This window comes from Melanostigma gelatinosum, assembly GCF_949748355.1.
Source record: "Melanostigma gelatinosum genome assembly, chromosome: 9".
Taxonomy (NCBI): Eukaryota; Metazoa; Chordata; class Actinopteri; order Perciformes; family Zoarcidae; genus Melanostigma; species Melanostigma gelatinosum.
In genome coordinates this window covers 14,478,842-14,492,904 of record NC_136642.1, presented here as the reverse complement: position 1 = coordinate 14,492,904, position 14,063 = coordinate 14,478,842, and the positions used below count along the sequence as shown (strand labels likewise).

Sequence of the window (14,063 nt, the reverse complement as noted above, 5' to 3'; positions counted from 1 at the left end):
GCTTCTTTTGCGGGATCAAGTCCAGTGCATCAGTGGCAGGCACTAATGGATCTGTTGAATGGGCCTTGGATCCTGGAATTACCCTTAAAGCAAAAGAAAAAGTCGCCAATGTTCAACTTTATCTCTACCTATCCAAGATCATAGTATGCAAAAGGCCTGCAGTTGTTACTGATATTCTGTGTCTCTGGGGTACAGCAGCTAAATCTGTTGTTTTTCCGTGTCCCATAGGTACTTTGCATAAGGAAGAACTACAGAGTATTACTTCAGCTTCTAATACTTCTTCTCATCGCTTGGCATCCCAAAATACGAGTGTGGAGGATGTTTATTATTTTTATTTATTTTATGGTTTCTGTCCGGTTTGAATGAAGTGTGTTACGATGAGTTAAAAAAGGCAATTAAACCTGTCTTAGGTCGACGTAGAAGAGAAACTTCAATTCAGAAGATGCAAGGTTGTATCTTTCTGTTAAGGTGTAGCAATATTTCCTTCATTAACATTTTGTGAGTTCATTTTATTTTTTTATCATACGTAGTTTGTGCACAATGAATCCTGGTACATGTAGGCACAGCCGGCTCTACTCCCCCAGCAGGAGATCAGCTTTCTCGGTCAATAAAGCGCGCACTTTATTTGCTGAGTAGGTGCTTCAGTCCGGAGCATCCATCCAGACTGAAGCAGTTTTTAGTACCTTGAGTCCTTCATCTCATTATACAATAAGTCAGATATATGTATATTTCATTTTTCTTTTTATAATAAAATGAATACAACTTCATACGGTTAGGTATACCTACTCACTTTAAGCTTGGGTGTGAATCAGTGTTAAGATGCAAGAATCTCACATTTTAGATACAGGATGTATTTTAATAAAAGTCTGTTTGTACTGAAACACCAAAATAAAGATAACTACCAGACGGTGACTCTGGGCATTTCCACCATTACTTTCAAAAGGGTAAGAGTTCAATTAGATAGAAGAAACAAAATCGGCCACGACATTTAACAGCATTTCGGAGTGCAGAAAACAAATGGTATATTCTTTTGCCTTTTCTACAAAAAACAATTCTGTGTTGGCAAACTAAATGTTCAAAGCTCTTTCCTAAATGTTTTTGCTCCAGTATGTTCACAAAGTATTTACTCTGTTTTTGTTTGTGCCAGTAATATCTACTTCGTTCCTCATGTGGAGTACATTAATGTAGTGCTCTGTGTGTGTCGACTTGGCTCATATTTGGATAATGGAATGAAGCGTAGCTTTTCATGGCAAGCTTCCTTTCTGTTGGCTTCCCACAAAGTACACAGAAATACAAAGAAAGTACACAGAAGCACAACGAAACAGAGACACAAATTGATTTTCTAGTTGACTTTACTCCTCAATTGAATGCATCAACTCAAATTTCTTAAGAAAGTAACATTCTCAGGTTGTTTTTGTGAAAAGAATATTCAATTAAAACATATTTCCAATGCATGTACAGTAAACTTGCAAACTACCAACTTGAAAAAAAAAAATGCAACCCATTATAAATACAGGGAAATGTTGAACTGAAAAATACAAAATCATCTATAGTACATTAAAATGACCAGCGTGAAGTTTATCTTACATATTATCAACAAAACTAAAGGCTATTTCAAAGTAATGATCATGTTTGATAACAACTACAGCCTTTATCCAAGACTTTCCATAAGCATCTTATGCCATCATGCATCATCTGTATTCATCAGACAGAATGTTTAACAGCTTTACACACGTTTACGAGCCATAGATTTACAAACGCTGTCAAGAAATGATCTGGCTCATTTACTGAATACAAATTTTATATTCGAACAAAAAAATATATTTACACTGCAAATACAATCGCAGGTGGAGAGGGTCTGTCATAGAGACATGAGCCAAGCTCTTTGTTAGTATGTTACAAGAGTCAAAAATACAAATTGGATCTAAATTGTGATAACAATTGGAGGTACACAGTCACATGTAAGGCATGGAAGGGATTTCAAGTTACTATAGCTAGCTATTCAAAAGGAGGATAAGGTAGATGGTTTGCAACAGCCCTTACTGAGAGGACCCAGCATGAGTCTGTTGATGTTCCTCCAGTAGGTGAGGAAAAGCGAAGGCTTTGTCACATTCTGTGCATTCATACACAACTTGGCCGACATGGCTTTCTTGGTGCCGCTTCAGATGAGACCACTGGCCGAATGACCTGTAGCACATATCGCAGCGGAACGCTCCAACTTCATTTTCAGGGTGCACTGTCATATGCGAGGTCAGATCTTGCGCCGTATTGAACTTGGCGGAGCACTTGGTACATTTTAACTTGCTTTCGACCGGGGATGAAGCCGGGGTTTGTTGACGATGTCTTTGCTCGTGCACTCTGAGGTACCGCTTCCTGGCAAATGTTTTTCCACAAAGCTCACAATTGAATGGCTTTTCATTTCGGTGCCGTTTATTTTGATGCTCCAAAAGACCACTCTTTGAGGAGAACTGCATTGAGCAAACGGCGCAATTGTACAAGTCCTCTCCAGTAACGTCGATCTCCTCCTCCTCCCCTGCTGCTTGATAAAAAGTTAGAGCGGATGTCTTAGCTGATGGATTTGAGTATTCAGCCTCTTTCGATGCAGGCTGATGATGGGAACAGTGGTGCTGTTGGAAAGCATCTTTCCCCCAAAACCTCTGACCACACTGGCATTCCACAGCTGTCACATGACAGCGCTCGTGTTCTTCGAGCTTACTTTTAGAGGGAAGTGTCATTTTACAAATTTTGCACTCAAAGGTACCATCAGGATGCGTGGGGAAATGATAAATCAACTCAGTGGCACTGGCAAAACAGTGATGGCAAACGGGACATATGAAACCGTGTGATTGAGCCACATCTGTATCTTCAGTGTTTTGTTTAATTTCTGCTGCAGCATCACCATGGCTCTTCAGATGGCAGAGGAAGCGCTGAGAGGTGGCAAAACTATTGTTGCACTGATTGCACGGATATTCACTATTAGAAAACGATACGTGATGGGTGGTCCTGTGCTTTTTCAGGTGAGACGCATGCAGAAAATATTTATCGCAGTCTGAACAGGAGTATGGCCGCTCCTTGGCTTCCATGCAACCATGCTCCGAGAGCTCCTCTGGGTCTCCGAAACACTCGCCACAAACACCGCAGCGATATTTAAGTTCCTTCGGGGATACTGATGAGCAGTCAGAGAGCAGAGCAGACTTCTCATGTTCTTCCCTTGAAATTGGAGGTGGGGGGCTGTCACTTGACTTAGAGTGGCATTTACGATGCTCAACTCTACTACTCTTGGAGAGAAACACAACACTACAGATATCACATGGGAAGTTCTCTTCACGGTGGGTAGACATGTGTTCCGCCAACTGCAACGGCCCTGGGAAACTGAAGTCACACTTGGAACAACGGTAGGGACGGCTCTTTCCATGAGTATGCTTGTGTTTACGCAGCGCAAAGAGCGAGACAAAGCCCCTACCGCACGCCTGACACTGAAATTCAGACTTGTGCATTCGTTGATGCTGCTGCAACTGGGATGCCTGGAAAAAACATCGACCACATTCTGCACATTCGTGTGGTTTATCACCCAGGTGACAACGCTGGTGGTCCTCAAGACTTTCCGATGTTGGGAATGTCTTTCCACACACGTGGCAAGGGAAGTATGGCGAGTCTGAGTCGCTGTCCTCACTGCCGGTATTTTTATCCTCATCGCTTTCACCAGCTGTGCTGACTTGACTGCTGGATGGTTGTTCAGCGGGGCTCTTTTCCTGTACAGTTCTCGCAAGATTCCTCTGCTCATTTCGATGCCATCTTGTATAATGTCTTGCCAGTGATTTTTTGACGGAATAGGCCTTGCTACAGAAACGACAAGAAAACACATCGTCTGGATGCTCTTCTCTGTAATGATTACATAGAGATGGTCTAGACCAAAACCTGTGATTACACAGTTTGCAAGGAAAAGGCCTACTTGGGTCATGACATGTTCGGTGGATTTCAAGATCAGATGGGGTCTTAAGAACTTTGGGGCAGTCAGGGCAAGAGTATTTCCCATCGGGTCCATGCATCTTCATGTGTCTTGCAAGATTTCCTTGACTAGCAAACTCCTGCCCACAGTCTATACACGCATTGCGCTTTTGCGCTTGTTCTTGTCTTCCATGGTCTTCAAGGTGACTAATGAGCATTAAGCCATCCGTGAAGCTCTTATCACATTCTGAACATTGGTACTGCACAGGTTTCTTCTCTTTACTTGAGCTGCTCTGCACCTGTTGTCCTTCTGAATTTTCGGAGGAGTTGTCCATTGGCTCATCTTTGCAGGAGAAGTTGGTCTGCAAAGCGGCAGTGCCACTTGATTCGGAGGCCTCTTTGAACACTAGAACAGAGTCCGTCAGCACAAAATCAATCTCTCCTTTCAAAGGAACTTCCAACTGTTGGGTTGTACTTCTCTCTGAAATGTGCCCAGATCGACATTTCCTTTTGTGATTATGGAGAAGCCTTTTATTCCAGAAGCCCTTCTTGCATGTTTTACAATTGTAAGGATAGTCCATTCTGTGTACACGCAGATGACCAATTAGTCCAGCTTTATTTATAAAGGACATATTGCACTCTGGGCAGGACAATGGATTGGGGACCGTACTGTCAAGAGCTGTATCTAGTTTACAGATGAATTTAGCACCATCATTGATCTGTTTGTCACAACTCTCATCCAAAGGCTCTTTTTTGATGTTTGCTATATTTAACAGATGGTGTTGTAAGGGAGCAGAGGATATTGGTGGAACCATTGTTTCCAGCTTGTGTGCATTTAAAAAATGCTCTTGAAGCTGTGAAAATAGCAAGAACCGGGAACTACAGTATGCACAAGAAAAGCCTGGTGGGCTTTTGGTGGTTGACTGTTGGCAAACTGTGGACTTGGATGATATTGGTGTTACAATGCATCGTATTTTGGTGCACTTTGCGGCATGACGAGTCACGTAATCCTTCCTTATAAATCTCTGGCCACAATCATCACAGGCAAATGGCTGCTCTCCTGTGTGCAGGCGGGTGTGCACGCTCAACTGCCAGGTGTGTTGAAAAGCACGGGGGCAATAACTACATGTGTATTTGTGCTTTTTGCTCAAATAAGGCTGGATACGATGTATTATTTTATTTCTCAGCCCTATAGGCGGGTTTGTTGGTGGATTAGTTTCCAGTGGCAGAGAAGCATCTGTTTCTTTGGAGAGAGTCCTGCACCTCCTCATCTTCTTGTGGCTTTTCAGAGATTTTTCATGAGCAAATGACGAGCCACAGCGTGTGCACTTGAATAATTTTGTAAGATGGAACATAGTGTTATGTCGGGAAAGCTTAGATTGAGTGGAGAAGCTCCTTGAACAGACTTTGCACTCAAATGTCTCCTGCTTTTCAGCAGCTGCCAGCATACCAAACCTATTTTGCCAACCCGTGCCAACATCATCTAAACTGATTTTGGGAATACGGACTTCCAATCGTGTTTTTTTCCCTCTACAGCGAGTCTGATGTACTTTCAGATGATCATACCTTGAAAAGCAGCTGTCGCAGGCTTTACAGAGATATGGTTTCACTTCATTGTGTGTCAAAATGTGACGTCTCAGGCTTCGTGATTTCATGAAAGTCTTGGTGCAGAATTTGCACTTTAACCCAGTTTCCCCTTCTGCTTTGGGCTTTTGTGCCACCTCACTGAGAGTAGGCATCTTTGACAAAGGAGTTCCAGCAGAACCATTGCCTTTCGACTGCCCCTCTTTGTAAACACCATCACAGAAAGCTTCATGCTTCAAACACATCGTCTTCTTTCTATAACTGTGTCCACAGCGCATGCATGCATAGGGGTACACACCAGTGTGTGACGAAAGATGTCTCAACAGTAACGATCTGTACCTGAACCTCCTTGTACAGTGCGGGCATTTAAACTGAAGCATCTCGGTTGCATTGGACTTTGGAGGCATTATGCGGACATCCTGGCTCGTCTGTGAAGTGCTTTTACAAACATAGTCATTGACAGATGATAAGCCATTGTTGAGCTCTGAAGTTCCTGTGCAGTTCCTCCGATGTTGATTTAATTTTGTAAATCCAAAGTACTGCCCACATTCTGAGCATAGAAGCAGAGTGTTTGCCTTGTGGCCACGATGATGATTTTTCAGACGGTTTCTCTTAAAAAATCTCCGTGGACAGTAGAGACACCGATGTGGCCCTATCTTACCGTCAGACTCCATTTTCACCAGACGTATGGTTGGAGTAGGCAAACACTTCTCACTGTGAAGTTTAAGATACAAGTCACGGTAAAACTGTTTTCCACAGTTGGTGCAGGAAAAGGGCATGTCTCCAGTATGTTTGAACATGTGGCGCAGCAAATAGCGGCGATTCACGAAATCAGCTTTGCAAAATGGACACTGGTGTGACGAGCACCCAGATATATGTGCAAGACAATGTTTCCTCAATACTTGGGCATCATTAAATACCTCTTTGCATAGAGAACACTGTAGCTGCTTTGGCCCACTCTGCTCTTTTAAGGATTCCAAGGACTCCTGTGGTTTTAATGATGGTCTCTGTCCAAAACGACTTGCTCTCCTTTCTCGGTTTTTGTGGGCGTCGAGGTGCCTAAGGAGATGTGCAGGATACTGGAACTGCTGATCACAGTCTGGGCATCGAAGCATTCCCCTTTTATGATGGGAGCTTCTGTGCTGGATCAGTTCGCCAATAGTTGGAAGAATCTTTCTGCAGACAGTGCACTGTATCCTCCTCTGGTGAACAATTTTATGACCAATCAGATACGCACGCTTTTTGAATCCTTTGCCACATTCCAGACAGCTGTACGGTTTTTGGCCTCCGTGACTGCGCACATGTTTCTTCAGTGACTGTGATGATTCAAAACATCTTCCACAAAACTTACAGCTCAGGGCAAGACTGCCAGTTGTCTCAGTTGATTTTGAGTTATCCATATTCTCTCCAGTGTTTGAACTACTTAAAGTTGCTGGTTTAGACATGGTGGAGAAAACTGAATTCCTGTACTTGAACATTTTACCAGTGAGTTTAAACACCTCATGTTTCTTCATATGTCTGTACTTTCCGGAACCATGACAAAAAACTGCTGGACAAAGACTGCATTTGTAACGTCGTACAGGCCCACGGGCTGTTAAAGTTGGGGGTGTTCGTTTTATCTGTTCACTTTTCTTTGACGGCATTTTCTGCTCAATTTCCTTTGTTTTTTTCTGTTCAACCTGTTCCTTTGATGTTGTCCTCTCTTTAGCAAGCCGATTTACACATTCTCTGAGGCAAACTGTTTTAATATGTCTGTAGCGGTTGCTTGATAAAGTGAAGGTAACGCGGCACAAGGGACACCGATATTTACCGGAAATCTTTCCCTTCCCATCACATATGGAGTTTCTTACGCAGTCACGCAAATGCCGAGCTCTGTTGTAGGAGTACTTGAAAAGCCGTGGACAGAGAGGACACTTATATTCACCCTTTGGGGTTTTCTCACCACTGTGTTTTGTGGTACACTGACTTGATGAAACTGCCAGACTTTTTCCCTTGTGTACGTTGAAGAAGTGCTTTTTGACCTTGTCTGCAGTTGAGAAGTTTTTACCACATGAACTACACAGATGAGTTGTAGAGATGTCGAAAAGCTTTACATAACATCCAGGTAGATCTGGATATGGTTTGTTCTTTACATGGTCCTTTTGTAGAGGTGTTTTAGTTTCTTTGATATCAGAATCAGCATCTGTAACTTCACGGTTTGACCCCTTGCATCTGCCCGGTATTTTCTTGTGCCTTTGCATGCTACTAGACTGTGAAAAATACGATCCACATTCATTGCACTTATAGGGTGTTTTGCCAGTGTGAGTTCGTATATGGCTGATATATTGAGTTAGTGTTGAAAATAGGAGTCTGCATCGAATGCACCTGTAGCTGCCATGGCGGTTTCTTTTCTTCAGTCGGCTGGAGTCAGAAGAGAGCTGAGGGCTATCTTTGGTCACCCTACACACATGTTTCTCCGATTGTTCATTCCTCATCAGGTAGACATTACAAGTCGTGCAAAACTGAAAGTTTTGCACCGAATGGAAACAATGGTGGTGTTCAATTAGATGATGTACATTGTGGGTTGTGTGTTGGCAATCGGCGCAATGATAAGAGTTAGTCGCTCCATTTACTGACTCGGATGTCTTCAATATGACAACAGGTTGCAGGCGTTTTCTCATTTGTATAGAGGCTTTGAGTTGAGGATTTGAGTTGCTCTCAGGTCTGGCCACAGAAGTGTCGTTATACGGACTGATGTCAAGGTTTGTTTCATCAGAATCACATGAAGAATCATCTCCTGACAGTGGTTCACCATAGAGGACACCAGACAAGGACAGCTCATCTGCAGGTGTGTCCAACTCTTTGAACGACTGTTCTGCATTTTCAGAAACATCTCCATTAAGACTTCCTTGTTCTACAGCCACTGGACTTTGATGTTGGGACTGTTCTGGAGAAGAAGTTACATTTGTATTCTCTGCTGGAGTTGTCAATTCTTTTTCTTCACAGGTAGTTATGTCTGTGCTTAAGGTGTTTGACTTTGAACAAGATTGTAAACCGTTCGAAACACTTTGTCTTTTACAGTCGCCAGTCAGAGCAGTGTCACTACAATCTGGTGCTGAGGAGGTTGGTGTTCTCTCTTCTGGTGAGCTTGTCGATTCCATTTCGAGACATGGATTCATGTCTGTGCTTGAGCCGTTTGGCTGTAAGCAGGATTCGACATTATTAGCAACACCTTGCTTGTTCTTGTCACTTGTATCAATAAGAAGACTAGTGACACCAGGGACACTACAATCTAGATCTGGAGAATTGGTATTTTTATTCTCTGCTGCACTGGTCCATTGTTTTTCTCGACAGGGATTGACATCTGTGCTGGAGCTAGTTGGCTGTAAGCAGGGATCTGAATGACTTGCAACACATTGCTCATTCTTGTCACTCGTCACAATTTCTTTCTCCTGACAGTTGGTCTCCATGATTTCATCTCGATCATCAGTGGAGTTGGGATGTAGGGATGTCTGCTCATCAAAAGTCTCTTTTTTTAATGAACTTGATTCAGTTTCTCTTTTTAAGACTTCACTTTTATCCTGCTTGTCCTCTCGCATAATTCTAACTTGATCATCTGTGGAGTTAGGATTACCATTTTCTTGGTTGAATGATTCCTCAATTTCCATTCTTAGGACTTTTTCGCCTGAAGGATCTTGCACATTGTTCAATGTAGTCATATTTGGCACAGCTGCAGCAATTGGCTCTTCGTCATTGCCATCTGGGTACTGTATTCCGTCAGTCAACTTTTCATTGCCACTTATTGAGATGTTGGAATTTTTTCCTTGATGGACATCTCTCTCCACATCCTCCTTTTGTTTCTGACCTGGACAACCACCATACTCATTTCTCTCCTCAACAGTCTTGCTTCCTGTAGTTGTCACCATGTTAGAAGTAGTAGAGGACTGATTGTGTCCTGTGTAAGATGCGACAGTTTTATTTTGACGTTCCATCTTGTCTTTAACTATGTTTTCTCCTGCCATCACATTTGAAGCACTTGGCAAAGCTACATTAGTCTCTGACATATTGGGGCACAGACTCTCAGTCGGAACCATCATATTTCCATTTTCAGTGAAAAGCCATTCTGATGAGCTGGGTTTTGTAGTAACAGCAGTTTTGGGTCTTCGAACTGAATTGCTTGCCATAAATTTACAAGAGGGCCTTGTTTCACCCACATCTGCATCCGAGCAGCTACTGACATCTGAGTAATCCTCAAGAAGTGATGTAGCTAGCATTCCACAGTCTTGCTTAAGTTCTTGCAAATCTGTCGCAAACGATGAAGGAAAAGATCCCGGTGTCGATAGTCCATCTGTGGCCAAATTGGAGATTTCATTGTTCCCACATCGTGGCAAGTAATCTTTTCCCATTTGTTCTCCATCAGCTTGCCACGGGATTTCGTTGTTGTATCTTTGATAAAGGCAATCTGAACTGGGATTTTCTATACAAGGATTTGAGTAATAGTTTGTGTTGAAGTTTGAGTTTGTTGCAGAGGCTTCATGTGAAGTCTCTGTGACGGGGAACTCATGATGTCCAATGAAATTCTCTATATGGTTGGAAAGACTTCCCTGTGACTCTGATGTCCTAGTCAAAGTGCTTGGTTCTGATGATAGAGGTGGAAGGTTGTGAAAGTATGAATCCCACCCATTAGCCATTCTCTGCAAGGATTGGAAGCTATAGCATATTTTGCCCAATCCTGAAAACAGAAATACGCATAGAATTACAAAACAGAAACTACAACCATTATCACTTAAAAAATGTACACAATACTTGACAAGAAAATTCTGACCTTTTCTAGGACTCACAAGGACTATCCAGGATGATGAGTTACATCTGCATAGAAACCTGGAAAATATATATATGGATCAATATTATTATTGTGAGGATTTTACAAGGCCACCAAAAAAGCAAATGCTGTCAAAATTCAATCCAAAATGAATTCATCATCAGATAGATTTACAATTTACTGTTCAGTCTGTGACGAGTTTGGATGGTGAAATGTGGCCTGACACAAGGGGGGTGAACTACACAATTCAAATTGGACTGACAGGATTGTATTTCATGTCTCCCAAGTAACTGAAGCAACGCGTCCCTCTGCAACATTTTAACGCAGGGCTGATTTATGCCTGAACATCCACTTATCTCTCTTTTATGGACAGTTGGACTCAGCCAAGCCTGTTCCACGCCAACTGGGAGGAGACCCTAGGCCACACCCAGAACATGCTGGAATACTTATCCCATTGGGTCTGGGAAAGCACTGGGATGCCAGAAAGAGCTGGATGGCATAGCTATGGGTAGAGGGATCTGGTCTACTTTGCTTCAGCATAGGACCCTGACTTGGATAAGCCTCAGCGCTGTATAAAAGGGACAGGGTTTGAAGCTGCGCCCATCCCGCTCTACTCTCGCTGGCACACTGGCAGTGTGAGTTTGGAAGAGACCCACATCATTTGGCAAAGTTAAGTAAGAAAGTAGAGTCCAAGGAATCACAAATACATACAAAAAATACCCACCTATTTAGATTAACTCAATGATTACGAGTCTTAAAAATATATGCAACGCTTTTTTTTTTATTAGCTTCTGTGAGTTTACGCACTGCATGTATTCTTTGTTTACTTGGCTGTTTTCTCTTGGATGCAGAAACATTTACAATCAATCAAATTAAGTTTGAAGAAGTAGTAAAAACAATAGTAGCAACAATCCTGCATTTGAGATGTTAATTTAATGGAATCCTTCAGATATTTCACATAAATAATTTCCTTTAAACCCAGCATTGCTCGAAGACAAAAACAAGCACACACAAACTTAACCAACATTAAAAACCTTGTGTACCTGGTGTTAAACGTCTGCTGTCATCCAATTATTGAAAGACGCCAATCCTGGCGGTCTGTAAAAGGGAAAGAAATACAATTATTATTACCATTATAACATGTTTTGCATTTACATACCAGTATGGGCTCCAATACAACCGCACCAGATACCACTACGGCAACGTGACAATAACCTCTCGCCAGTTGAGCCTGAAAAGCCGCCCAGCTGCAACAACAACCTGATGAACAAACCGGTTAAACATAGGGCTGGGCGGTATTCCGGTTTCAATTTCCCGTACGATATGAATTTTTCATATACCGTCATACCGGTGCACAGCCGAAACAACTGCTGTCGCTTCAACAGACAGCAAAATATGCTGTTCGCCGCTAAGCGCGCTACGGTCGGAGCTAGTTCTCTTAGCTGTATTGAGAGGGAACCCTTGTCATGGTTCTAACTTTATAACAATTGACAACTAATGCTCTTTAACAAGGCAAAACACCACAACACAACAGTTTGTGACAGATAAACAATTTGTAGCACTAATAATTGTACATTTATAAAATTTCTCCGCCAAACTGCATGCTGGGTAAAGCTCGCTAACCGTCTGCTAACCGCTAGGAGCTAACGTTACATTAAAGAACAATGTAGGCTCTGAGGTACAAGGCACCTTCATACCAGACTATCTGCCATAGCTTAAAGTATGGGCAGACTCCTTCACCACACTTGGCAATGCTTGCAAATATGGCCACAGAGCTTGTTTGTGAAACACATTATCACTGTTACCAAATTTAATTTTAGCTTAAAGTAAAAGGCACCCTAGTATTTAGACAAGGGTCATAACTGGCAGCATAACTGGATCCCAGTATACTGCAGTATAAAATCATACCGTGCACATTTCCTTATCTACAGTATTGTGTGTGTGAGTTGAAGGTACAGACAGGAGCAGACTGACTGCGCTGGCGATATGGCTGGGTGTCATTACAACGCTAGTACCAATACTAATACCGTTAAAAGGGATACCAACGCCAATCGAGTACTTCATTAAATACCCATCTTGTATATGGAAGCTGTGTGTGTGTGTGTGCCCCCTCCCCTGGTTATAGCAACTGTGCCAGGAATAAATGCAATGGAATAAAAAGTGGTGACACAACAAGCACGACAATCTGAGACGGTGAGAACTATTCTAGAAAAATGAAACTAAAGCAAAATGAAACAAATCAAATCATACCCTCTAAACCAGCGGTTCCCAAACTTTTAAGGCCACGCACCCCCTTCTAAAAAAAAAAAAAGCAACAGAGCCTATTTATAGCCGCATAAAAATCGGACTAATGAGAACAGTTTGCTCCCGCGTGGAGTTTGTTTACAAGATAGAAAAGACAAAAAAAACTTCCTGCACCGTGCCTTCGAAACGGTAACGGACGTTCACCAGAAGATTGGCCAGATTGGCCACATCTGTAGGCTCGTCTACTTGCAGAGAGTAAAACTCACTCTTCTTCACGCGACCGATTAATGTAGCCAGGATGTCTTCGGACAAAGCATCGATGCGGCGACACAGTGTGGTTGGACACCGGGATCACATCCAACTTGTTTGCTTCCCTCTCTCCAATCATACATTCCACCATCTCTTTAACATTTTTTTCCCTCTCCACCACCGCCTCTCCTTCTCCCTATTACGCATTCAGAATACTACCACAACACGCCGCCTGTCTCCGGCATAAAAGCGCTCATCCACGCACGGGAACAACACCGAGTTGTAATATATACCTCCATAACACCCCGCCACTCTCGGCTCATACCTCCCCAGCAACGAGGCACATCACCCGGTCACAATACCTCCAGAATATCCCCCGGGTCAAATCCGGGACTTGGTTTTATGGTTCCGAGTGGCGGGCGCTCACCCGTTGGCGCCGGACGCGAGGTCTCCAGCCGCCCCCGCCACGAGGCACCCGATCGTCAGGTCTGTCAGCCCTCGGAACAGGCCGCAATTTTTAGGAGACAGGACTACACCATTAGACCACCATTACATTTTTCCTCTCGCGCACCCCCTAGAGGCAGCTCGCGCACCCCACTTTGGGAATCCCTGCTCTAAACTAAAGAAGGGTTTTACCTGAAATCAAACGTGATTACTGAGCTTGTTCACAAGATGTGTAGTCAATGCTGATCTACAGAGGAAACCATAACATGCATTTTTGGATGGATGAGTCCTCATTAGAAAAAGGACAAGGTATGAAGTGCAACTTCAAACTCCTTAATGTTGTCAAAGTGGTGAGCTACATTAAAACTGAGCCCAGAGAACAAAAGATGTGTGAAGACCCCGAGGTCTGAATCAGACAAACGGGTACCTTCCAACATCTTCCAAACAGTCTAATTTCCTTTTGTTACACCTTTTTATTGCACAGCTGCAGAGGGGTAGAAACAAGAGGAGGGAATCCTGTTCTATAAAAACACAAGGTGGCATACGACACATACAGGAAAATCAATTTAAGCACAACACCGTAAAACATGCCATTTCAACTGGTCTTGGCGGTGTCGTGTAGATGAATTGACAGTTGAAAACAGACGAGTTGATCGGGCTCGTCAGCACATGACAACAGCTAGCGGGGCAAGGTGAGTACTGGTTGTCATGCTGGCAGAGCCTCCTCCTCCAGTTAGAAGTGGCACAAGCAATTTACGCATCCCCCCCCACCACTCACTGAGGGCTATCTGCA

General features: G+C 43.0%; 1 protein-coding gene across 1 annotated transcript; it reads right to left on the bottom strand.

Moving 5' to 3' along the window:
- Positions 1-1,345: 1,345 nt before the first annotated feature.
- Positions 1,346-8,796, bottom strand: znf1035 (zinc finger protein 1035). Its single transcript, XM_079274786.1, has one exon. It carries the CDS (start codon positions 8,688-8,690, stop codon positions 2,040-2,042), a length of 6,651 nt encoding a protein of 2,216 aa, XP_079130912.1. The 5' UTR covers positions 8,691-8,796; the 3' UTR covers positions 1,346-2,039.
- Between the last annotated feature and the right edge of the window lie 5,267 nt (positions 8,797-14,063).

Excerpts from the sequence above, each read along its gene's own strand:
- znf1035 (XM_079274786.1), bottom strand. The coding sequence starts at position 8,690 with ATGAATCCATGTCTCGAAATGGAATCGACAAGCTCACCAGAAGAGAGA.